Source organism: Lampris incognitus, chromosome 4, assembly GCF_029633865.1.
Source record: "Lampris incognitus isolate fLamInc1 chromosome 4, fLamInc1.hap2, whole genome shotgun sequence".
Taxonomy (NCBI): domain Eukaryota; kingdom Metazoa; phylum Chordata; class Actinopteri; order Lampriformes; family Lampridae; genus Lampris; species Lampris incognitus.
Window position 1 is genome coordinate 23,623,912 of NC_079214.1, and position 26,470 is coordinate 23,650,381.

At 41.4% G+C, this 26,470-nt stretch overlaps 1 protein-coding gene across 1 annotated transcript in view; it reads right to left on the minus strand.

The window, feature by feature from the left end:
- Positions 1-26,470, minus strand: part of LOC130111994 (A disintegrin and metalloproteinase with thrombospondin motifs 7) — a 212,530-nt gene that overhangs the window by 23,010 nt on the left and 163,050 nt on the right. Inside the window, exons 17-23 of the mRNA XM_056279305.1 lie at positions 22,980-23,106; positions 21,660-21,873; positions 18,791-20,671; positions 18,188-18,340; positions 17,777-17,950; positions 15,843-15,989; positions 8,204-8,366 (exon numbers count right to left, since the gene is read on the minus strand). Coding sequence (XP_056135280.1) covers positions 8,204-8,366; positions 15,843-15,989; positions 17,777-17,950; positions 18,188-18,340; positions 18,791-20,671; positions 21,660-21,873; positions 22,980-23,106 — 2,859 coding nt within the window. The remainder of the gene's footprint in view (positions 1-8,203; positions 8,367-15,842; positions 15,990-17,776; positions 17,951-18,187; positions 18,341-18,790; positions 20,672-21,659; positions 21,874-22,979; positions 23,107-26,470) is intronic.

Consider the following 26,470-nt stretch of genomic DNA (forward strand, 5'->3'; position numbering starts at 1 on the left):
CCCAGAGCCCTTCCCTTCAACATGCCTTTGTGTATGTATCTGATACAGTCTGCATCACACCACATTTCAGCGTGACAGGTCAAATTGAGAGCTGCATGTTTACAGTTTAAATTTATTAAAACAAAATAGCTCTGCAATTTCTCAGATCTATTTCAGTAGAAAATGTGGATCATATTCAGTCTCTGACATCAACACAGATGTGCTCCTTGGAAACAAATACTCCAAAAAACTGCACCACATTTAAATTACTTCCACAGCTAAAACAGTTTTCACTTAGTCCTTTCTAGAATCTGAATCATCTCTCTTTGCTAACGACAGTGCCTATAAACTTCCATGGAATGCTAATGGGGCACACAAATGAATAATATTAAACAGTTCTCACTCACATAGACATAACCTTATATTTAGCAAGTTAAGAGAAACGTACTGAAAAAAGAAATAGAAGAGCCAAAAGAGACAGAACTTCTGAGGTACTACTGAAGAATATGATTCAGTGTAGAAGGGTTACTCAAGATATTTCTTGAAAGGTAGTTTATAATATGTTTGTAATGCCCTGTGATGGTCTGGCGGCCTGTCCATGGTGTCTCCCCTCCTGCCGCCCAATGAGTGCTGGTGATAGGCTCCAGCATCCCCGCGAACCTGAGAGCAGGATAAGCGGTTTGGATAATGGATAGTTTATAATGTGGGATGGAATACGGGGACTGAATCTGTACATCATGTTCTTTAAAATGTCCAGTAATGTCAGGCTGACTCCTTGATGGTTCTTGTATTTATATGTATACTAACCTTAAACGACCTTTGTTTTTCCAGACACAGACTTGACAGCTCATGACACTTTATGGTATACTGCACTATCTTCCAGGTATCCTCACTCACAGCATCTCAATTTTATATGACGAATGGGACATTGTTAATGAATTAACTTCTTCTTTGGGGTTTATCAAGCCAAGTGAAAAGCAGGCAATTCTCTCTAAAGATGTTTATTTAAGTATGGGAGAAACACGCTCGAGCAACCATGAAAGCCAGCGACCCATAAGATTCAAGCTCAGATCAAATGGAACAGGACAGCAAGCTGTTGAAGCATCCAACCCTCAAAGGATAATACTGTCATTTTGGTCAACTGCTGATTAAACCCCTGGAGACACACACACTCACACACACACTCACACACACACACACACACACACACACACACACACACACACACACACACACTTTCCCCCCCTCTCCTTCTCTGTGCGTACACATTTTCTTTTCTTTCCTATGCTCTCTCTCTCTCTCTCTCTCTCTCGCACTGCCACTGCACTACAGGTAATCTCAGTAACACCGAGAACATAGATCAGTTGGTGTTCTGCAGGGTTGGGAGTTAATTACCATCCACTGTCTGTCAACTGACAGTTTGACACATTCCCTAGCCTCAGGGAGCTCCTTTCATACAGCAGTAATTCACATAATATCAACAGCTTGGCTTGTATTAGTCATGGTAAGATTATCTTGTGCCCTTAGAGGATGTCTGCTTGTTCATTCAGCCTCTTGTGAAATGCAAAATGAAGGTTATGGGAAAAAAAAAACCCTGAAAAAAAAATCAGCATCATCGGACAACTTCACAATCCAAAATTCGCTGCAGGCAGAAATGACCAAGAGCACTAATTTGATATTTTCTTGCAGGCAGAGAAGAACCTTGAAATGCTACCTGTTGGCACTGCTTAGTGCTAAAAAAAAAAAACCAGAAGATAGCAGCTTCAAATGCAATATTAAGTTCAAACATGAGCTTTGCAGGCACCCTGTCTGTCATAATGGCTGTGATATTCTACAAGGTTTTAGCATTGAGTATTGTACAGGCTCATCGTCACTGATTTCTAAAGCCACAACGATATCCAATAATCGGATAATAACCTCATATGGAAACCATGTGGAACCCTCATACAGTAGAATTTCAATTTCAGGTACAAATCAACACACAAATCAGTTTCAGCAATCTATTTTAAGGATACACATTTCTAAAAAGAAAAATATATACCCATTAAGTCAAGTCAATTTTATTTGTATAGCCCAATATCACAAATTACAAATTTGCCTCAGTGGGCTTTACAGCAACACGACATCCTATCCTTAGACCCTCTCATCGGATAAGGAACAACTTCCTAAAAAAAAAACCTTTAACAGGGAGAAAAAATAGGAAGAAAGCTCAGGGAGAGCAACAGAGGACGGAGCTCTCGCCCAAGACGGACAACATGCAATGGTTGTTGTGTTTACACAATACAACATTACATTCATATTATGTGTTACACACATTTGCAAAAGGCCAAATGATGGCCAAATACAAAGAGAAAGTGATGATATCACTTTGTTAAAAACAAACAAACAATAATCCTCTAAGGTTCATAATGTGAGGGATGGAATGTGGAGGTCATTCAAGCTTTTATTCGAATGCCGGTATTAAATGGGGGTATTAATTGTGAGAAAATTGCAAAAGTAGATTTTGATTTCAGACTGTTTTACAAACCTAGGCTAACAAAGATCAATTCATAAAAGTATAAGCCCTTTGCATTTAGAATTGAAGGCTTTTAAACAGCCAATGCCGACTGACACTGACCACAAATGGCTGCTCTTGAGGTAACCCTCCTAGTATCTTGGAATATAACACACACACACACAAAAAAAGAAAGACAAACAAATGTCCATTATGTTTTGGGTAAAACAAAACAGTGAAAGAATTAGGTAAAACTGGTAAGAATTTTGTCTTGCCATAGGTTTAAGAGTTACCATGGCATCTTCCTGCATTTTACCATGTGATACTGACTTTACAACCGTCTTCTCAGTAGAAAATGACCAGGCATCTTTCCCGTTTTATTTTATTTTACGTCCCCCCCCCCTTGTTTCAAATCAACATCTTTATCCAAAACATGTGTAGTGAACATGGGACTGGAGAAAATATACCCACATTCAGCACAGTTGACAGTGATGCGAGGAAGCAAGTAGCATTACCAAATTCCTCTAAAACAAATGATAAAAGAAGAGTAAACATGCCCCCCCCCCAGGAGTGATGCAGTGACCCCCCCCATCTTTAACAATTAAAGCTGGAGTTATAACCTGCCTCTGTTGTCTAATATGTTTTCCAAGACAAAAAGCATCGTTCCGCTAAATTTAAACATACTCATGGGGGAAAACAATGGTTGCTTTGAAGAGGTGTATAATCAAATCAAATTTGAGAGGAATCAGACGACGTTTCATTTTTTGGTTCATCGCCATCACAAAGTACTATGGTTCATTCGGTTTTTTTTCCCCTTTTCTTTTTTGTTTGTCTCATCTCATCAGCCGCTTCTCCAGGGTCAGGTCATGGTGGCAGCAAACTAAGTAGGGCACTCCAGATGTCCCTCTCCCCAGCCAACGCCCTCAAGCTCCTCCTGGAGGATCCCAAGGTGTTCCCAGGCCAGACTGGACATGTAGTCCCTCCTGCGAGTTCTGGTCTATCCTGGGGTCTCCTCCCAGTTGGATGTGCCTGGAAAACCTCCAAAGGAAGGTGCCCAGGAGGCATCCTAATCAGATGCCCAAACCACCTCAACTGGCTCCCTTCGATGCGAAGGAGCAGCGGCTCTACTCCGAGCTCCCTCCGGATGTCTGAGCTCCTCACCCTATCTCTAAGGCTGAGCCCAGACACCCTATGGAGGAAACTAATTTCAGTTGCTTATATCCACGACCTCACCCTTTCGGTCACTACCCAAAGCTCATGACCATAGGTGAGGGTTGGGATGAAGAGTGACTGGTAAATTGAGAGCTTTGCCTTCCGGTTCAGCTCCCTCTTCACCACAACGGTCTGGTACAACGTCCACATTACTGCTGATACTGCACCAATCCGATACTGCACCAATCCACCTTTTTTGCTTGTATACAGAGAAAAAAGTCACCACTGAAATAATGACTATATTCAAGAAACTCACGGATATTGAAACGTCAGTGAAATGTGCACGAAACTTTACAGAATTTAGCAGAAAATATAAAGTGGACCTTAATACCCCAAGAGCCAAAATTGTTCAGCTGGGGGAATTGTGTGTGCACCAGATTTCAAGACTCCAGCTGCAGTGGTGAGAAAGTTGTACTTTTTTAAAGTTTGTGGTAGTTTTGGTATTCATCAGGCACAATGTTTTGTCAAACATTGTTATTTTGTAAATGCCAGGGCTAAGTTTCAAGATGCATCATACCCAAGTTTCATCAAAATGGGACTGCTGCTGTCTGAGATATTGCATGTGATGAACAGGCAGACTAACGGATAGATTGGAGACCAATCTTTGCTTCTTTTTTTTTGACAACTAATTTTAACAACCAACTTATGTTTGCTTTATCTTTTTTTTTTTGATGACATGTTTTGAACCTGTCTCACAAAGTGCTGACTCATGCTCTGTTAAATTTCCAACCTATTGTGTTTCTGAAATGTTCAACACAATTTACAGAGAAAGCCGGTCGGGAGGATTTTTTTATATGATTAATATAACTTGCTTCGCTCTCCTCTCACTTGGTTATTATCTCCACCAGGCGGTAGCCTGGAGGGAATATGTGTAAGTTTGCGTGCATGTGGACGCGCGCGTGTGTGTGTCCGCGGCTAATCTTACAAACTACTGGACCTATCAGCTTGGTTTTTGTTGTGCACGGTCATGACTGTATGATGAAGAACCTCTCGTGGTTGCGATTATTAAAAACCTTTGGAAAAAGTTTGTTCGCGCCAGCTCCAATCCCTCTCTTCATTCACTCTCTAGCTTGCTCAACCAACGCTGCGCTCTGTCACTGCATGCATGCGCTCGGTTGATTTATTCATCCTGCCACCACGTTTGCTTAACTGACATCATGAGGGGGATTAGACGTGGAGGTGCCACAGACCCTAAATGTTAAAACTCCACTATAGAAATACAATTTCAAGAGTAGGATTAGTAACAGTCACAGCTGGAAATCATCCCAGTAGCCACAACAAAACATTATTTTATGGCTGAGCCAATTTTTTCTTACCTTTGTTTTATTGCTTCAGAATAAATGAAAGTCATTTGCCTTCATTCATTTCATATCATGAAAATGATAATGGTTAAATACATCTTGAGCTTTTTAAGTACGGCTTCTTTTCCCGCTAGGAGAAAAAAGGGGTGGTTTGTCACCAAGTCCAAGCATGGGAGAAGGGGAGGTATCTAGTGGAGCTCTGCACACACTATGGGAAAATACACTGCTCAAAAAAATAAAGGTAACACCTAAAAACACAATATAGACCTCGATGAATTAAATATTTCAGCTGAAAATCTTTATTTATTAGACAGAGGAATGTGTTTAGAGCAAAATAACCTAAGAATGATCAATGGAAATCAAAATCATTAGCCCATTAAGGTCTGGATTCAGAATCATACTCAAAATCAAAGTGGAAAATGAGAACATAGGCTGATCCAACTTCTGTGGAAATTCTTCAAGACGATTCAAAATGAGGCTCAGTAGTGTGTGTGGCCTCCACGTGCCTGTATGCACTCCCTACAACGTCTGGGCATGCTCCTGATGAGACGACGGATGGTCTCCTGAGGGATCTCCTCCCAGACCTGGATCAGGGCATCGGTCAACTCCTGGACAGTCTGTGGTGCGACATCGCGTTGGCGGATGGTACGAGACATGATTTCCCAGAGGTGCTCGATTGGATTCAGGTCTGGGGAACGTGCAGGCCGGTCCATAGCATCCATGCCCTCGACATACAGGAACTGCTGACACACTCTGGCCACATGAGGACGAGCATTGTCATGCATGAGCAGGAACCCAGGGCTCACTGCACCAGCATATGGTCTGACAATGGGTCTGAGGATCTCATCCCGGTACCTAATGGCAGTCATGGTACCTCTGGCTAGCACGTAGAGGTCTGTGCGGCCCTCCAAGGATATGCCTCCCCAGACCATCACTGACCCACCGCCCATGTTGCAGGCAGCAGAACGTTCTCCATAGCGTCTCCAGACTCTCTCACGTCTGTCACATGTGTTCAGTGTGAACCTGCTCTCATCTGTGAAGAGCACAGGGCGCCAATGGGGAATCTGCCAACCAAGATGTTCTCTGGCAAAGGTCAATCGGGCTGCACGGTGTTGGGCTGTGAGCACAGGCCCCAATTGTGGACGTCGGGCCCTCATACCATCCTCATGCATTCTGTTTCTCACTGTTTGAGCAGAAACCTGCACATTAGTGGCCTGTTGAAGGTCATTTTGTAGGGCTCCGGCAGTGCTCCTCCTGTTCCTCCTTGCACAAAGGACCAGATAGCGGTCCTGCTGCGGGGTTGTTGTCCTCCTGCGGCCCCCTCCACGTCTCCTGGTGTACTGGCCTGTCTCCTGGTACCTCCTCCATGCTCTGGACACTGTGCTGGGAGACACATCAAATCTTCTTGCCACAGCACGCATTGATGTGCCATCCTGGATGAGTTGCACTACCTGAGCAACTTCTGTAGGTTGCAGATACCGCTTCATGCCACCTCTAGTGGTGAGGGCACTAGCAAAATGAAAAACTAACCAAAGATCGGCCAGAAAAGATGAGGACAGGCAAATGGTCTGTGGCCACCACCTGCAAATCCATTCCTTTTATAGGGGTTGTCTTGCAAATTGTCTAATTTCCACCAGGTGGAAATTAGACAATTTACCAACAGGTGAAATTGATTCACAAATCAGTGTTGCTTCCTAACCGGACAGGTTGATATCTCAAAAGTGTGACTGACTTGGAGCTACATTTCATTGCTTATGTGTTCCCTTTATTTTTTTGAGCAGTGTACTAAGCAGAAGATAGAGGAAAGAGAATCTAACTGCTATCCTGTTATATGCACGTACCAAATATTCACAGATTAATAATTTCGGTGTGGGTAGTATCCATGTTGCTTAATGTTCAGATCTCCATCCCTGTGTACCCTGAGAATAAATAGCACAGGGCTTTAATCTTAAAACAGGAAGAAGAAAGATATCATTAGCAGTGGCACAGTGAGACAAGGAGCATCTTTGTGAGTTTACAGAGTTAATGGTTTGTTGCTTTGTTTGAATACCATCGAACATCTGCTCTGGATTAGCATCATACTCGGTGAATATTGGAGCAGAATCTTTCACTTTAGAATTTCAGAAAGATTTACAGAGTTTCTCTGAGTCAATCAGCCCATAGCACATAACTGCATGTGTTTGTGACATTGTTGAATCAGGTTTAGGCCATAACCCATTAAATGATTGTCACATAGGCAGTAGATAAAGCAGGATTATATCTATTTTGCTGAAACATTTTGCTGAAATAATTTCCACCACAAATCTGATGATATTGGCAATGTGCAATCGCATACTGACCGATTTCAGTAACTGCAAATAGTTAAACAGCATGGATAAACAACGATAGGGTGCAGCCAGAGTTTGTCAGTGTTGACAGAAATATGGGTTAAAAACCCCCAGGTACTTGCAGCACATGTCAGCAGTGGAAAGCTGTGTAAGGTGGGTGAAACTCAGAGATATTAATGGCATCTTGATGTGCCTCAACTCTTTGGATCTGCATTGGAAAGGTTTTCATCAACTGCATGCGCCAATAAAAAAACTTCAAAACCACAAGCCAGGTGCCAAAACATGTTATCATCACTCCCCATTAGAAAACATTGTAATTGATAAAAACATCATAAATGTTTTCTCGAATGTATGGGTTACACATTCACCAGATGTTTGTAACCTAACAGCATTTATTGAGAACACTGAAAGACTCACACTGTTAGGGAGATAAGATTAGCACAGGTCTTGTAAAATGACAATCTTTTCTGAGGCTTGGATTGTGATGAACACCATGTGGCATTGACAAGTGGGTTATACGTGTTTCCATCTTCAAAGCTCAATAAGAAACACTTCTGATTCTGTCAGTAATACAATGCAGCTATGCGCTTTCATTTTAGTATTCTCGGAAACAATCACAAAAGCAATTAATTCAAACTGAACAGTCATCTAGCGGCACAATTTCATTTTGTCCATTCTGCGATCTATGAAATCTCAACAATATCAACAACCTGCAAACCACCCCTCCACACAGAAACCAAATCTCACTTTTGTTCATTAATAATGCATTCTCATAGTTGCTGCTTACAACGGTAAGATGAGCTGAACAGTCCTATCATTACAAAGAAATCAACTACATTACGCAGAATCCTCTACATAGATGTACTTAGCTTAGAATTACTCTTACTCACCAGAGGGGGCACTCTCACACTCGTGCAGGTTGCATTTGTGGGTGTCATCAGGTCGTGGCTCATGGTCACACTGAGCCTGATCCACTTCGTCTTCCGCCTCGGCCTTCGTGTTGACACATTTAATGAGCCGATGCTGCACTCCACCGCCGCAAGAAGCTGAACACTGCAATGGAGGATGGACTGGATGAGGACACAAGATGGGGCACGGAGCACTTCTCCATTCAAATATTTAAACTTAGTCAGTCAGTATAAAAGAATACGGACAAATTGAAGATCTTCAGACATCTTTAGCAGTGATGGGTTTTGTAGAAAATAGAGCAACAGCAGTAGATAAGAAACAAAACACTGTAGGTGTTTTTATTGATTTACGTAAAGCATTTGACAATCATTTTTTACTCTTGCAGAAATTGGAGCGCTATGGTATAAGAGGTGTCACACAACGCTGGTTAAGAAGATATTTAAATAATAGGTTTCAATATGTGAATATTGAAAACACTCAATCACATCTAAGAACAGTAATGTGGTGCATTTGGAGGATTTTGGCATCCCATAATTCTACATTAATAAAAAAGGGCGGCATGGTGGCGTAGTGGTTAGCGCAGTTGCCCCATAGCAAGAAGGTTCTGGGTTCGAGCCCCAGGGTAGTCCAACCTTGGGGGTCCTCCCGGGTCGTCCTCTGTGTGGAGTTTGCATGTTCTCCCCGTGTGGGGAGAACATGCGATTTACATTAACATTTAAGGTGCAGGTTGCGTAACCAAGCTTTTCCGAAGTGTAGATGGCATGACTGCTGTGTAACAAGACATACGTAACTTCAGTTTTCAACACCAAGCCCCACCCTCTCCTGCTGTAATCCTCAAAAGTAAGCTTATTTACAATTTCGGACTGTAGTAGACTATTGCCTATTTCGATTTTATTGTGTATAAGTTTTGTTGGGATTTTATGCTGATGTTGCCGCGTCTACTGTGTGTGTGTGTGTGTGTGTGTGTGTGTGTGTTTGTGTGGCCACCATGCCAGGCTATGTGGTGCCATTAATGTTCGTCTTGGTGCCCATAACATTACCTCTGATTCAGGCAAGTGTAGTAAAATGGCCAATTTTGCTTAACATATGCATCTCAGAACCTAAGTGTAATTGGTCTTGGACGGGCTAGGCCCACCTGATTTTCTCTGTGCCTGCCCACACTGTGATTTCTGTTTACTTAGTTGCCTTAAACTTAACCGCAACCTAATTTTAACCCTAACCTTAAGCACTACCTAACATTTTTTTCAATGCAAACCAAACATTTGTATGCATATGTGAAGAGTAATGTTTACGCACCCATTCTCTCCTCTCATTTGCACTAAATGACCATTGCGTCCTTCCAGAATATCTCAACAGCTGCTTTTTAAAGCTGAAAGTGGGTTTGTGCAGGACCAAAATGTTAATAGATCTGACCCAGGGAGTGCCCGAACTCTAATAGCTCCCAAGTGGAAAAAGCGTTGTGAGAAACCATGCCTCTCGCCTAGAAACCATGCCTCTCAGAGGTCAAACAGGCGAGTGGGCTAAGAACCAGTGCGAACCGCCCCCCACCCGACGCTTCTTATCTTCTACCCCATCCATTAAGGCTGAAAAACAGTGTTGGATTATGTTTAAAAAGGCCGTTAAATAAATGACGCATGTGTTTTCTGTGTTGACTGCCCAGCTTCTCCCACATCTCTAACCACTCTAATTTTACACAAATTGCATAACCATAGAAGGTGACTGTTGTGATTTTGATTGATATCCACTCTGTAAGCTGAGATGCTGCCAATTATGCTGTCATAGCAAAAAAAAAAAGAGAAAAAAATGGAAGGGCTTTGTTTAGAAAGGCTTCACAATATACAATACATATATCAACTTTTATTATTATTGAACTCTTGCTGGTACCCTTCTGTCACAAATCACTCCTAATACTCTTCTCCACCCACTCCAACCTACATGCAAGCTCTTCTTCGCCTCTCTCGTGTACTCCCCGTTACTTTGTACAGGTGATCCCAAGTATTTAAACTTATACACCTTCGTCACCTCTACTCCTTGCATCCTGACCATTCCACTGTCCTCCCTCTCATTCACGCATATGTATTCTGTCTTGCTCCTACTGACTTTCATTCCTCCTCTCCAGTGCATACCTCCACCTCTCCAGGCTCTCCTCAACCTGCAATCTACTCTTGCTACAGATCACAATGTCATCCGCTAATATCATAGTTCACGGAGACTCCTGCCTGATCTCATCCGTCAACCTGTCCATCACCATTGCAAACAAGAAAGGGCTCAGAGCCAATCCTTGACGTAATCCCACCTCCACCTTGAACCCATCTGTCATTCCAACTGCACACCTCACCACTGTCACACTGCCCTCATACATATCCTGCACCACTCCTACATACTTCGCTGCAACCCCCGACCTCCTCATACAATACCACACCTCCTCTCTTGGCACCCTGTCATATGCTTTCTCTAAATCTACAAAGACACAATGTAACTCCTTCTGGCCTTCTCTATACTTCTCAATCAACATTCTCAAAACAAACACTGCATCTGTGGTGCTCTTTCATGGCATGAAACCATACTGCTGCTCGCTAATCGTCACCTCTCCTCTTAACCTAGCTTCTATTACCCTTTCCCATATCTTCATGCTGTGGCTGATCAACTTTATACCTTTATAATACCAGGTATAATACCAAGTAAGATACCAAGTATGATACCAGGTATAATACCAAGTGTAATACCAAGTATAATTCCAGGTATGATACCAAATATAATACCAGGTATAATTACCAGGTATGATACCAGGTATAATACCAAGTATAATACCAGGTATAATACCAAGTATGATACCAGGTATAATGAGAAGGGAGGGCAAACTGACTACAGTGTCACCAATTTACATTTATCCACCTAATGCTGCATTCACATAGGCTGTAAAAAAAAAAAAGCCATTTTGGCTACTATTGCAGAGATCTCCCACCAGCAGTGGCAGGTGATGATGGCATATGGCAGAGGTGGGATCAAGTCAAAATTAAGTCTCCAAGTCTCAAGTCTTGGCAGTAAAGTACCAAGTTCTAATCTATGAGTTTCAAGTTCCAGGTCACAAGTCATTAAGTGCTCTTGTCAAATTTACTGTTATTTCAAAATGCTAACAACAGAGTGGTAAACTTACACAAATCGTGGTTTTTTTTTTAAAATTTGTTTTTATTACAGATTGATTCAAAGTGGATCTGTATTTGTGAAAATGAAGAATTGATTGGCTGCACACTTTTTAAAAGCATTTTATCTTTGGGCTTATAGAAGGTATCAAGAATTTTAAGAGGTTCAGTTCCAAGTCATGAGTTACAGGTGTTAAAGTCAAAGCCAAGGTTGCAAGTCTTTTTCAGTTTTGTCCAGTCTAAATTCATCAAATTTGTGACATGACTCGGACCCAAGTCATGTGACTTTGGTCCACACCTCTGGTATATGGAAAAACATTACTGTGATGACTAAGCACAAATAGTGGAGAAGGGTTATATGTCATTGTGTCACAAGTAAACATTCCCAGTGAGGTTCATAATAAATAAGTCAGTCTTTCAGTCCGAGATTATTTATCAGACCTGCTTAAGCAGCCTATGCATGCATGTACAACACGTGCACACCGCAACGGTTTTTCCATTCTTTCAGCCGTTTTGTTTACACATTATTTAAGTTACCAGAATCATGATCTTCCTTCAGATTCAGACACGACCAAAAAAAAAAAAAAATCATATATTTGGGTGCCAACTCAAAGCATCCTCCTTTGCATGAAGAGTACATTTTGTTTTGGCAATTTTTCACTTGAATATATGTATGCAGGAATGAAATGACTTTACTTTTGTGCTTGCAATAAGATAAACCATTTTACTCACTGGTGTTTTTTAATGGAGTGATCAGCTTTCAGCTTTAGGATTGTTACAGCAGGTTGTGTGTGTATGTGTGTGTGTGTGTGTGTGTGTATATACACTCTCTTATGTATGCACCATTTTGAGTTGAAACACCTGCAATTTCGTTTTGCACTTGGCACAATGACAATGATATTCTTCTTGATTCTTGAAATAAAAAAAAAAATTAAAATGCCAGTAAACAGACAGTTATTTTTATACACCAGAAACTATTGTCAAGTGTTGTTGTAGAGGAAAATTGGAGCACATGGAGGGGAAGCTGGGTGCAAGTATGAGAGGTAGGACAAAACAAATAAATCCACATCATATTTAATGATGAAAAAAAATAATCAAAAATTTTACCCATTTTAAAGTCAACTTCAATCTATTTCGTTATGGCAGTGTTTTTGACTGTACAGCACATAACAAATAAAGTTTCTAATTACTCCACATTTTAGCTGGGAATTTCTGTCTTGTCGACAGCACGAAAGAGACATAGGTAAATATGATGAATAGGTAAATTTGATGAATTTGCTTAAAGAATTTTTTGTGTTTACCAGTCATTACTTTTCTGGTGATAACACACTATGCACTGACTAAACTTTTCAATCTTCGTAATCTACTGAAGAAACGGAGGAAGATCAGATGATGCTTGGGGCCAAAGCCCAGCATATCCTTTAACCCTCTTACATTGGTGTGTGTTCTCTGTGTGTACAAAGGAGACACACAAAGGTGGGTCAAGCAGAGAAAAACACACTGGCAAGAATAATACTCTAATACTAATTATTATTATAATATACACAATGCGTGTGTTATTATTCAATCCAGTGGTTAAAGTGTAAGTAAGCACTTGCTGTTAGCTTGTCTCTGCCTACTGACAATAAGAAAATGGATATAAAACGGTGTAGATGTAGAGGACAGTGATGGTAGTGTGGATTAGACTGAAGATGGCAGTGTTGTAGTTGAACACCTCACACCAGCTTCTCACAAGTCCACCCAGAGTTTAGTAGGCTAGCGCGGTGGCATGTCGCCTTTCCACTTGACTCATATTTTATTGGTCCAACACGCTGACCATCACATTTCTGCTATGCAATATGGGGTATTGGTATCTTTAATGCCCCCATACAACGTAGGCAAACTGGGGTGGGGGTTGATTTTAATGATTTTACCCTGGAAGAAAGAGAAAGCATATGTTTTCTCCCTCAAAGCAGCTGTGTGATGCATCCTGTTTTTATCAACTTTTCCACCTATGGACTAGGCGTGAGCGATTGGATGACTATATGGACAATTAGCTATTGGCTAAGTGTAATTGGCGGTTGTTTTTTACCAGTGAATTTTTATGCCACCCCCCCCCCACCCTGCCCCTTTTCTCCCCAATAGTACTTGGCCAATTATCCTATTTTTTGAGCCATCCCGATTGCGGCTCCACCCGCTCTGCCGATCCGGGGAGGGCTGCAGACTACCACATGCTTCCTCTGATACATGTGGAGACACCAGCCACTTCTTTTCACCTGACAGTGAGAAGTTACACCAGGGGGACATAGCGCATGGGAGGATCACGTTATTCCCCCCAGTTCCCCCCACCCCCCACCCCCAACAGGCACCCCGACTGACCAGAGGAGGCACTAGTGCAACTACCACGACACATACCCACGTCCAGTTTTCCACCTGCAGACACGACCAATTGTGTCTGTAGGGACGCCCGACCAAGCCAGAGGTAACACACGGATTCAAACCAGCTATTCCCATGTTGGTAGGCAGAATAGACCGCTATGCTACCCAGATGCCCTCGTTATGTGATTTTTTTTGGTCCTTTTATTTTGCTAATTTAATGGTCTGCCTCCTTTAGAATTCAGCTTGGTAAATACTTAACCTGTTAAGCGTAATTCAAAGTGTGCACAAATAGGAACTGGAAGTTGGGCCTTATGCACGTTCTTGTTGCACTGATTTACGACAAGTGTTTCATGTAACAGGGCAGTGACTAAATGACAGTTAAGTAGGCTTTAGTGGTTGCCGTCCAATCGATTGGTTCTGAAACGCAACGTGAATTCTTAAATCATATTTGAGAAGTAGACCAAAAACTGTATGTGCAGCTGTACACCCTGATCACTTAAAATAGCATAGTTATGTTATCCCCACCTGTTTGTTCATGTGGAGGTTGCAAGCGGAGGTGTCTTTTTCTGACGGCATTGGACTCTTACACTTTTTTATTTTTTTTTTCAAATTGTGTTGGACAGCTGTTCAACCTGTCTTTACAGCAAGATCTCAAGATTTATCTTGTTTAATTGAAGAACAGTAACCCATCGGCTGTAATGTTTCACTAAAATTTGATTTGCACATTAATGCTAGTGCAAATTGATAGTGTTAGAATATTTTGCCTGCACTACTCATTTGCAAAGATCATTTAGGTCCTTCGGCTTGCCGGTTGCATCCGGTTTAAAATCAAAATAATCCCAAATAGGCGATTTTGTATTCTTGTTCGCAACGAGCTCTTCCATGCTTGCATTTGCTGAAAATGGCTGGTGTTCTGATGATTTATGCTTCCTAGTCGAAAAATGCTACCATAGTGCAAATCGATAGCAGTCTAACCCCCCAACCCCTAACCCTAAACTTGCCTAACCATGTGCAGAACCGCTAAGTAGCACATCTCGATAGGGGGTGGAATATATCGGGGGGGGGGGGGGTGTTGGCAATAGCCAATTGTTGGGCTGACGGCAGCCGGTAGGAAAATTTTGATATATTGGCCAACCCTAAAGTCAGTTTTACCACCCAAGGGAAAAACCAACGTATTTTCAGCTCAAAAACGTAGGAAAAAAAAAGTCACAAAAAATAGAAGGCAAATTAGTCACATGTCCATAATCTGGAGTAAAGTAAATGAAATAAAAACTTCCAGCGAATACTGTACAATAGTTATCAGAAAACATACTCACAGGAAAATTAAAAGCGGTTTTTAGGAACTGATTAGCGTTTTGAATTCATTTCAGTTCATTGCAGTTAATAATGAGAAAGTTGTGGTCGACATGTACTGCATTTTACAAGTTATGGCTCTTTATATATTACTATGCTAACATTTATCAAGCAAATGGGTATTGATCTACATTCTCATGTAACTGTTGATGGCAAAAAAAAAAATCTGCAAGGTAACATTTTTTTTGGAATACTGACTTGTTTTTGAGGAAATATGTCATTTTCTTTTAAGCCACTGAAACTAATCTTTGTGATTTTATTAGTCTGTTACAATGGTAGCATTGCTGGCTTTATCATTTTGCTGTCTCCTTTTTAAACAGACTGTAACATGACAGGACTTAATAACTCAGTAATGTGTAGCACAGATAGAATTTGTGTTTATGTGAGAGACCATGCCTGTTGTATAATTCACTGGTTAATACCTGCCATGTGATTTATCAGACTGTGTTTGTTTGGTTGCCAAGTTAACATGTTTTTTGTTAATAGAAATCAGATCACACTGTGTTGTGACTAAAATGGCTGCATTTTTAATAGCCTGTAACAATTGTAAGCTATCTATTGATCTCTATGTGAGCTCTTCAAATGTCAGTTGTATGCCTTTAGATGTCTACAAATTTCCCAACAAGATTAGATACAAAAATGACAATTTCTCCATAAATTGCATGAATTACGCAGCTCTTTGTCCTTATGTGTTTTGTGTCAGTATGCACATCTTTTGTGTGTCTATCAGTGTGTTTAAGTAGGTTTGTGTGTGCATAAATGGTACCTGTCCCCAAGAGCCAGTGAGCCACTGCACACATGACTGGTTATTACAAGGCTGGATGTTGCCAGGCTGAATGGCTTGGTCACATCGATCATCCTCTGGACAGGTGACCATTCGCTGTTGCTCGCCTCCGCCACACACTTCAGAGCACTGGGGCACAAGAGTACACACACACACACACACACACACACACACACACACACACACACACACACACACACACACACACACACACACACACACACACACACACGCATCAGTACGCATATGGTGAAACTAAAGGCTTAATTCCCATATGTTCTCACATGTTTGCACACGTGAATGGGAGAATTCTGAAGTGGTGGGCTTCAGGGCCTTTTAATGACCAATACTTCCAGCGAATAAAGTAAAGTGCCTGGTTAACAGTGTGTGCTTGTGGCTTGGACTCATCATCATCCAACAAGAAATAACGTACATTTAGGTTTGCTGAAGTTTAAAGGTACAAAATAAATGGAAAATCCACTCAAAGTGCACCCAGTATATATCAATATAGGGTAGTCAAAGAGCACAAATAACCTCTGACAAGTCTGTCCCCTGAAATCCAACTCACATGTTAAATTCAAAAGATGAGTTTTGAAGTGAAATGGAAAAATACATGAATAGAAATACATGCTGAGAACCCATGAGTCCAACCTAAGTATGCAGTCTAATTTATGATAACATTTTTGAGCAAATATTTGCTTACACAGTTGTTAATAATAAATTACGTTGTCTTTGTGTACACTAGATATTTAATACTTTTTTTAAAGGAAATTCTGTTACACTTTGATAGAAAAAAAAACTATATCAATATATTTCCTTTTTCAAAGTGAGTAGAAATGCAAGTAGAGGTGTATTAAAAGATCAAATGTCTTACATATAAAACAGTCATCAGGTTCACTTATGTAACCTTTTAAGTAATGCAAGACTAGTCATCAGACAAGACTAGTCATCAGAGTCGCAAAACTTATTCTCAAATTACAAGTGTTTTTGCAATTTAGTTTCATATTCTATTTGGTAAATAGCATTTAGAATGATACTAGGGAACGGTTCCTGTCTATGGCTATCTCAAACCTGTTAAATTAAATGATGGCTTACATATCCATGCTTCCATTTGACAATTTAGGGCCCCTAGCTGAAGCCCAGGAAATTCTGTTCATTCACTTTTCAACGGTTTTGTCACAATGAATACAGTGATAAATTCTTTTGGGTTAAAGGAAAAATGATTAGCACTATTTAATTTCATGTATTTGGCATCAGGATTTGCTTCTGAGGAGCTGTATCAAGTTGAGTACGCATACGTACGAGGATGGATATCTTAAATGAAATTAACAACACTGGGATATATACAGCTTTATTGTTGTATCTATCTATATCTATCTATATCTCCATTCTCTCTCTCTCTCTCTCTCTCTCTCTCTCTCTCTCTCTCTCTCTCTCTCTCTCTCTCTCTCTCTCTCTCTCTCTCTCTCTCTCTCTATATATATATATAAAATGTCTTGGGATCTGCTTTGACCGTTTAGTACAAACAGCGTGTTTGCATTTCCTTCTACTGCTTTGGGCAAATTACTCAGACTGAAACACATCTAATTCAGCATATATAAGGAAGATGGAATGTAAGAATCATACCACAGTTTTAATTTAGTCACAAGTTTCCCATTGCTATTTAATATGCTTGTCTAACCTTACCACCGGCATCATTTCCATATTTGTTTGCTCCTCAGCGTTTGTGGCTATTCCTACACAGTAGGCTCCAGGCTAAGATACAAATGTAAGCGTGTTGTCTGAAATACTTGTTTATTTTGTAATTTACACAGTACAAGTTTGAGGAATATCAACCTTTTTCTGAATTTTTAGCAAAATCACCATCATGACAGGAAAGAATAAACCTCTCTCCTCTGCTTGGTGATGATACTCACTTGACCCCATGAGGATTTGTACCAGTCAAGACAGGGCTGGGGGTTACAGGGCATATGGGTTCGGGGTCTTGGGGAGATTGCCTGGCAGTGGAATGGCCGGAGGGGTCTTTCATCCCGCATATCAAAACACTGGACTTCTCGTAACGTAACACCATTTCCACAGTCCTTGGAGCACTGGCAAAAGACATAGTATGATGGTTATTCAAGTTGCACAAGCTACTGGAAACAATAGACACTGATTGAGAAGACTCCACAAACTAAAATGAATAATAATAAAATACCTTTGCCAACAGATTGCTCTGTGTCATATTAAATTGGTCTTCCTGCAACCAAGTGCAGCAATAATCATTTTTGCCATAAAATAACATTCCATAAACTTCAGTGTATTGCTACGAGACTAAGTAGTCTAACCTTACTCCACTCTCCTATTTTCCACGTAGAGCAGGGGCGCAGATAGCACCTTCGGGCTGGTATGGGCCTCTTGGCTGGATCACAATCAGAATCTGAGCCAGTACTGCAGGTAAGAGTCCTCCAGATCGCACCCAGACCACAAGTGGTAGAGCACTGCCAAAAGGCATTTCAAAGTAATGTAAAGCACAACTTATGAACAGTGTATAATAAGACACACAGTGTGAGCATGTAAAACTGCAAAAAAAAAAAAATCAGAGTCCTCTTTTTATGGGAGCCCTAGTCTTAATTAAAAAAATAAAATCATGTCATGCAAGTCAATAGTAATTTTGTTTGATTTGTAGCAAGGAAAAAGCAGGACCGGAACTAACATTAAGCTGACCAAGCGAATTATTTTGACAAAGGAAGAGTGTGGCAAAATTTTTTAAAGGCATGGGGAGAATTCAGTTTATTCTGTCATTACCTGTTGGAGAGGCTTTATCGGCATTATACAATCAAATGGTAATATTAATAGTGAGACACTACTGAGCTTTGTTCCACCCTCACTGCATAAGTACATCATCAGAATGTGAGGAATGCATACAAGAAGGGGGGAAAAAAACTCACTGCACTCCAGTTGCTAGCAATCCAGTGGGAAGCTGTAGGGACCTGCATGGAGGATGGGGCATGAGTTGATGTCAACGCTGGAACTGGCCAAAGAGTAGGTGCATGGATTGGTGGAGTGGGCGTGGAGGGCTCTTGGGACAGCATGTCCAGTGTTGGTGTTGTGCTATATTGTTGAGTGGCAGCTTTGTTCATTGGCAGAGAGTATGAAGTAGGAGGATGGCTCTTACCCCTGTTTCTCAGCATGGAGGAAATAACAATGTCATTGTAGTCAAAATCAGACCAGTCATATGGAGCTCGGGAGGTCACATCTCTTCCTTGAAGCATTGTTCTTTCAGTCAAAGTGGACTGTGTGGGTACCTGTGATTCTGTCATAGTTGATTGTGAATCTGTTGGGAGTAAAAATGGTGAAGGCTGACTTCCTCTCACCATTTCTGTGGGAGGTAGGGAGTCTGTTCCAGTTATTGATGAGGTGTCGTCAGAGGCCTCGTGTTTTCCTGAGATTGTCTGAGAGAGAACGGGGAGAAAAGTGGAGTCCTGAGTGGCAGGGTGAGAGGTCACCCTGAGGTAAGAGTCATTGACCCTTGAAGTCCCTTGGCTATCAGTATTTGTCTTTGTTACATCAAAATCAGGTTCTTCAGAATCAAAATCCTTTGGAATGGAGGCAGTTGAACCTATTTTTGATAACTCAAATAAAGGAGTAGTAGCTAGAGGTATCTCTAAAGTACTTTCACCCGCTTGGACTGGAATCATGTTCATAGCAGTCTGATGTTGAAATACAGTTTCTGGAGATGGAGGACCTAAAGGTGGCTCTAAGTTTTCCACATCCCTTTGGGACCCAGATGTGTCCGATCCCACTGTATTCTTTTCATGGGAATGGTATTCCAAATTATCAAAATCCTTCACGTTCTCTTGATCCACTGATGTAGTTAGGGAGTCCTCGTTACTCGTCTGACTGACTAGAGTGGTAGCAGCATACTTTATTTTGACAATGGCATCATCATTATGGCTTTCCTCCTTATTGTAATCTTCACTGTTATTGTCAACCTCCTCCCCATGTTGTTCCTGCTCAATGGTCTTAGGGGACCCATCTGTTGTGAATACCTGACTATGACCTGGGCTGATATCTCTGGGCCAACCATTATTATCATGCCCTTTTGTCAGCGTTGGTGACAAAGTGGTGGACACGGGCAGAAAATAGTCCTCAGAAAGAAAATCATCCATCTTTTCAGATTTTTTTGCTGCAGGTTTCTTTGTTGGTGTGCCTGTGCTCTCATGAAAGTTTTCCTGACTCTGATCTTGTGGTTTTCCTACTTCTTCAGTGTAGGCTGTCGTCTTATTAGAAATGGTAGAAATGGCTGAGGTAGTTACTGGAACTATTGTAGTTTCCCTGTAAATGTTTTCTTTCATGTCGTTATTCGCCTTGGGCTTCTGTGGAGGATCGACTTCTTGATTGTTCCCTGTATCAAAGTCATAAGACAAGTCTTCATGAAAGTTGATGAAGTTGTAGTCATAGTAAAAATCATCTACTTGAACATTACTTTTAAAGGAGTGATCAGCTTTTTCGATGTGATTGTGGTGGGATAAATCTGCTTCAATTATGTTATTTAGATCATTATGATTCTTTGGTTGGGCTCTGGTAGTAGCATATTTGGGAGGAGGGTTGGCATCAGGTATGGAGTTGATTTCGTTGAACACTTCTTTACTGGACAAGCCACTGCCAGACCAGTCGCTTCCCCCAAAAATGTCAATCAAGTGTGGACAGTCATTTAGATAGCATGAAGTGACAGCAGTAGGCATCTTTTGTGGATCACAGTCAACATCTGTGTTTCTTGAGCAGGTGACATTCCGGTGACGTGTTCCACCTCCACATGTCACTGAACACTGTAGCAAGGAAAAGGAAGAACATTTCAACTTGTGCTGGGCCAAATGGCAATCTCCACAGTCATGAGCAAAAACATGTTTAAAAGTTTATCAAAAAAGGAACAAAGACTTTGTAAAAAAAGAAAATATTCAGAGGTACAGTCTTGTCCTTTTTAGAGAGAACCTATGTAAAACTAGTCGTTTGCCTTTACTTGTCCATGGGATGCAGAAAAGTAAAGATATTCTGGTACCACTTTACAATAACCCTTATGAATGATTTGTGAATGGTTTATAATTAGGTTGTGAACACTTTATAAATCATTAATAAGCTGTTATATTAGATAAAAGCACAACTATTATGACCTGTTGCTTGCCAAATAGTGAGCCTGCATTGACATATGAAGACTGTGTAATAAGTTGTTTATTAATGATTTATAAAGTGTTTACAACCCAATTAATAACCTAATTATAAATCATGTATAAATCATTTATAAGGGCTATATATATATATATATATCCCGTACTCTGCAATTGTACTTGATCAATTACCCCACTCTTCCAAGCCATCCCAGTCGTTGCTCTACTCCCTCTGCCGATCCGGGAGGGCTGCAGACTACCACATGCTTCCTCCGATACATATGGAGTCACCAGCCACTTCTTTTCACCTGACAGTGAGGAGTTTCACCAGGGGGGCGTAGCGCATGGGAGGATCACGCTATTCCCCTCAGTCCCCCCCCAGACAGGCGCCCTGACCAACTAGAGAAGGTGCTAGTGCAGCGATCAGGGCAAAACCACATCTGGCTTCCCACCCACAGACACGACCAATTGTGTCTGTAGGGACGCCCGACCAAGCTGGAAGGTAACTTGGGGATTCGAACCGGTGAACCCCATGTTGGTAGGCAACGGATTAGACCGTTACGCTACCCAGACGCCCCCGATATTTTTTTTAAGACCTTTTCAGGTCTGGCAGTCTATAAGGCAGGACTTCATTCCCTAATATAATCCTCACCTCTGACCAGGTGCCTGCAGTCCAGTCTGCTGGACAGGGGATATGTGTGTTGCAGGGGGTCACAAACTCAGGTTTGGGCATGTGTTTGCATTCAGTGGGCTGTAGGGCTCTCTGCTCCTCCACGCCCACTCCCTGGATGCAGAGCACTGTCCTTTTGGCCAAACCTGAGCTCCCACAGCTCGATGAACACTTCTGCCACTCCCCAACCCACCATCTACACAATTATACACAACAAATACAATGACTGGTGGTGCACTTGTGATGGGGAAATGCCAAGATGTTAACATCCATGTTCCTTTGGATAACTCAAAAGGTACTATTTTAACTGATGGTACATTGTACTTAAAACTAATAAGGATGGAAGTTGAGGTCACTTTTTAGAGTACACTCATGCATGTAGAGTATATGCCACCGATAAATGGAAGAAAAAAAAAGGAGCTTAGTTTAATTATAACTTTAAAAAAAAAAAAAAATCATAAAACTCTTGAAAATAAAGATGGGACACTAAGTTTCTTTTTTTTTGTAGTTTTTGAATGTGTTTCTGTCTTTATGTTGTGCTGCTGTGGGCTGGGGGAAACAGCATTTCGTTTCAATTTCATTTCATTTCATGTACGCAAGTACATGAAAGGGAATGACAGTGTTCCTGATTCCTGTGGACACTTTTTTTCCCCCGCATTGGCAAGTTTGTTAAATGGCCTCTCATTTTGATTGCCATTAAATGTCATTCTAATGATTAAAATTGGAGAACGTGGCTCAAAATAATTGGGAGACTAATTGGGTTCTCTGTGCTCCAGGTGGTCATCCTGGCTGTAATATCACACAGCAAAATGACTGATAGCTTTGTGAAATGTTTTGTTGCCAAAAAGAGATAACACATGGACTGAAACTTAACTGAACGTTTTTGCGAAAGGGGTGATTAAATAAATGGTGAAAAATAATAATAAATGATAAATAATGAATAAATGGTGACAAATAAAGTGTTCCTGATTTAACAGTTTTGACAATGGTAATTTTCTCTTCAAAGCACTAAATTCATGACTCCTCTGCCAGTGCTCGCACGCACACACACACACACACACACACACACACACACACACACACACACACACACACACACACACACACACACACACACACATTTTTTTTCTTTTAAAACTAATTTAAACAAAGCTTAAAAGGAAGTTTTTTGTTTCCACCATAGGGGTTAAAAATGTCTGAAATAATGCTGATGAGTGTGTGTATGTGTGTGTGTATGTGTGTGTGTTTTTCCCAAAGGTACAACAGGTGTCTTTTCTTATCTTGGCCCGGGGACAAACTCACATTGCTGGACACAGTTCCTTGTTACAGCTGGCCTGTTTATCATCAGGTCGGGTTAAAGGGTCACAAAAGCGCTCTTCTACTATCCCAGATGTCTTCTCCACACAGTGAACAATCTGTCGATGAACACCTGGAAAGTATGGGGTGGAGGGGAACAGCTGTTTTATAAGGTCACACAGACACAAACTACCCCTTGAGGCATTGTGCCTTTCCAGGTCAAAGGCACTGAAATTACTCCAATCTACTTTATACCACACGAAACACACCACATCTAATTAATGCAAAACACACACCAACAGATTTTCAAAAATCCTAAAAACGGAGAGCGTCACACATTCAATGAACGGTTTTTCATTCTAGTCGTAAGGACGGGTAATCACAGCGGATCGTTCACATATTAAAGGATTGGCGGCTGACAGTTGCACGTGGAGTCTACGGTCATTCGGGAGCACACATTACAGGAGCCAAGACTAAAGACTAAACATAAAATAAAACCAATCTGATAGTCTAGCAAGAGCCACACACTAGTTTAAGATTGGATCACAAGTGTCTTTGTCTACCTAACATTAAATGACTGTCAAAGAAGGGTGCACACACTGACTCCCTCATGCTTTCCTTATGATCTTGAAATTTTGTCTGGGACTCAAAAAAACCCTCGCTGAAATCCTTTGGTGTGTTCTTGGCAATAGGTGGTAGTTTCCAAGAGTGTAACACATGGCAGCACATAAAAGAAGTTACCCCCCGAGGGTGTGACAGATTTATCTCTCCCTGCAAAGTGTCTCCACTTCATTATCCTCTCCCTCTAGAGGGGATTTCCACCCTACCTGAACAAGCGCCACCTCTCACCCTTCCAGTGCTCTTACTCATGACCTGCTAAAGGCTACAACATGTCTGAAAGCTAACCGTCCTCTGAGCAGACAGCTCTTACAGCAGACAAAGGATGAGAGTCTCACTGCACAGGCATCAGGTCAAGGCATCATAAAAGAACAATATATATATATATATATATATATATACACTGTGTGAGACAATTTTCTTAATCACTTTTACAAAAGAACACTATCGAGTAAATTTTCCTTATAATAATGCAATTATTTGGGAATATTTTGATATCACAATGACCAGATATTTTCAATTCAAATGTATTAAGAATAAACTGCAGAACCATTGGAATCATGCTGCGAGCCACATCCCAGCGTGGGTTCAGTCTTTTAGACAAAGAAGTATATGGTGACGCTGTTATTGCAGACATTGAGGCTAATATTCTCACATATTCATGACATATTTACTTATTATTATTATCATCATTATTATAATAATAATAATTATTATTATCATTTTATTATTATAACAAAAATACAAAAACATACAAAATAAAGACTAATGCTATGCCAAGAAAGTTTTTTTCCCCATTTTCTTTGGCTTCTTTTCAATTACTACTATCATTACTATTTTTTCAAATTCAAAACAGAGTGAGAGTCCTCTGAAACTGCACAGATACAATTGATTTGAGTTAGTGAATGCTATATTAGGCTTTATTTATGAAAAACACTAAATAGTAAAGAGATTCTTTAACATTCAAAGATAAATTAGCCAGGTCCTCACAGCTCATTCATTCATCTTCAGCCGTTTCTCTGGGGTCGGGTAACGGTGGCAGCAAGCTAAGTAGGGCACTCCAGACATCCCTCGCCCCAGCAATGCCAGACTGGACATGTAGTTCCTCCAGCGAGTTCTGAGTCAATCCTGGGGTCTCCTCCCAGTTGGCCGTGCCCAGTAAGCCTCCAAAGGAAGGGACCCAAGGGGCATCCTAATCAGATGCCCCATCACCTCAACTGGCTCCTTTTGATGTGAAGGAGCAGCGGCTCTACTCCAAGCTCCCTCCGGATGTCCGAGCTCTTCACCCTATCTCTAAGGCTAAGCCCAGACACCCTACGAAGGAAACGCATTTCAGCCGTTTGTATCTACGATCTCACCCTTTCGGTCACTACCCAAAGCTCATGACCATAGGTGAGGGTTGGAACGAAGATTGACTGGTAAATTGAGAGCTTTGCCTACCGGCTCAGCTCCCTCTTCACCACAACGGTGCGGGACAATGTCCACATTACTGCTGATGCTGCACCAATCCACCTGTCAATCTCCCGCTCAATTCTACCCTAATTCGTGAACAAGACCCCGAGATACTTTAACTGCTTCACTTGAGGCAACAACTCACCTCCAACCCAGAGGGAGCAATCCTCTATTTTCCGGTAGAGAACCATGGCCTCAGACTTGGAGGTACTGACTCTCATCCCAGCCATTTCACACTCAGCTGCAAACCGCCTCAGTGCACGCTGGAGGTCATGTTCTGATGAAGCCAACAAAACCACATCATCTGTTAAGAGCAGAGATGCAATTCTGAGGTTCCCAAAACGGACACACTCCTCACCTTGGCTGCACCTTGTGATCCTGTCCATGACTATCACAAACAGAACCAGAGATAAGGGACAACCTTGGCAGCGTCCTACACCCACAGAAAATGTGTTTGAATTTGTGCCAAGAATGCGGAGACAGCTCTCACTTTGGTTATACAAGGACTAGACGGCTTGTAGCAACTGCTCTGGTACTCCATATTCCCGCAGTATCCCCCACAGAGTGCCCCAGAGTACACGGTTGTAAGCCTTCTCCAATTCCACAAAACACATGTAGACTGGCTGGTCAAACTCACAGCACATAAAAACCTATTTTACAGACACTGCAATCATTTTCAATCTATGAAAAGTTTGACAATGAGTGCAGTTATGAGTAAATTACATATTCTGTATGATAAAAGTTTTTTGTAAATAAAAAAAGAAAAGTAAATTCAACTTTTTGTTTTTAAGTCTGCAATTGAGGCTCCAAAGAGAGCCTGCAGTGTTTCAGGTATCATTCTGGACATCATTAAGGAGACAGTTGAAACAATGGCCTCTTAGGATGTTATGTCTGTCTTCATGTGCATTCATTCCTGTTGATGAAGCAGTGCAGGTAGTCCATATGAAATTAAAAGATGACCCGACCCTTAGCAATAGGACCACCCTTAACACTGACCAAGTGTGTCTGCTCCTGAAGCTGTGTCTTCATTCCATGTACTTCACATACAGGGGGCAGTACTATAGGCAGAAGCATGGGTGTGCTATGGGTTCCCCAGTCTCACCTATAGTGGCCAACTTGTACATGGAGGAAGTGGAAAAGAGGGCTCTGATGTCTTATCTGGGGAGAACATCTAGCCGTTTGTTCAGATTTGTGAATGACACCTGGGTTAAAAATAAATCTCAAGGAGTGTCCAGATGGTGTGGTGGTCTATTCTGTTGCCTACCACCAACATGGGGATTGCTGGTTCGAATCCCTGTGTTATCGCTGGCTTGGTCGGGCGTCCCTACAGACACAATTGGCTGTGTCTGCGGGTGGGAAGCTGAATGTGGGTATGTGTCCTCGTTGCTGCACTAGTGCCTGCCCTGGTAGGTCGGGGTGCTTGTTGG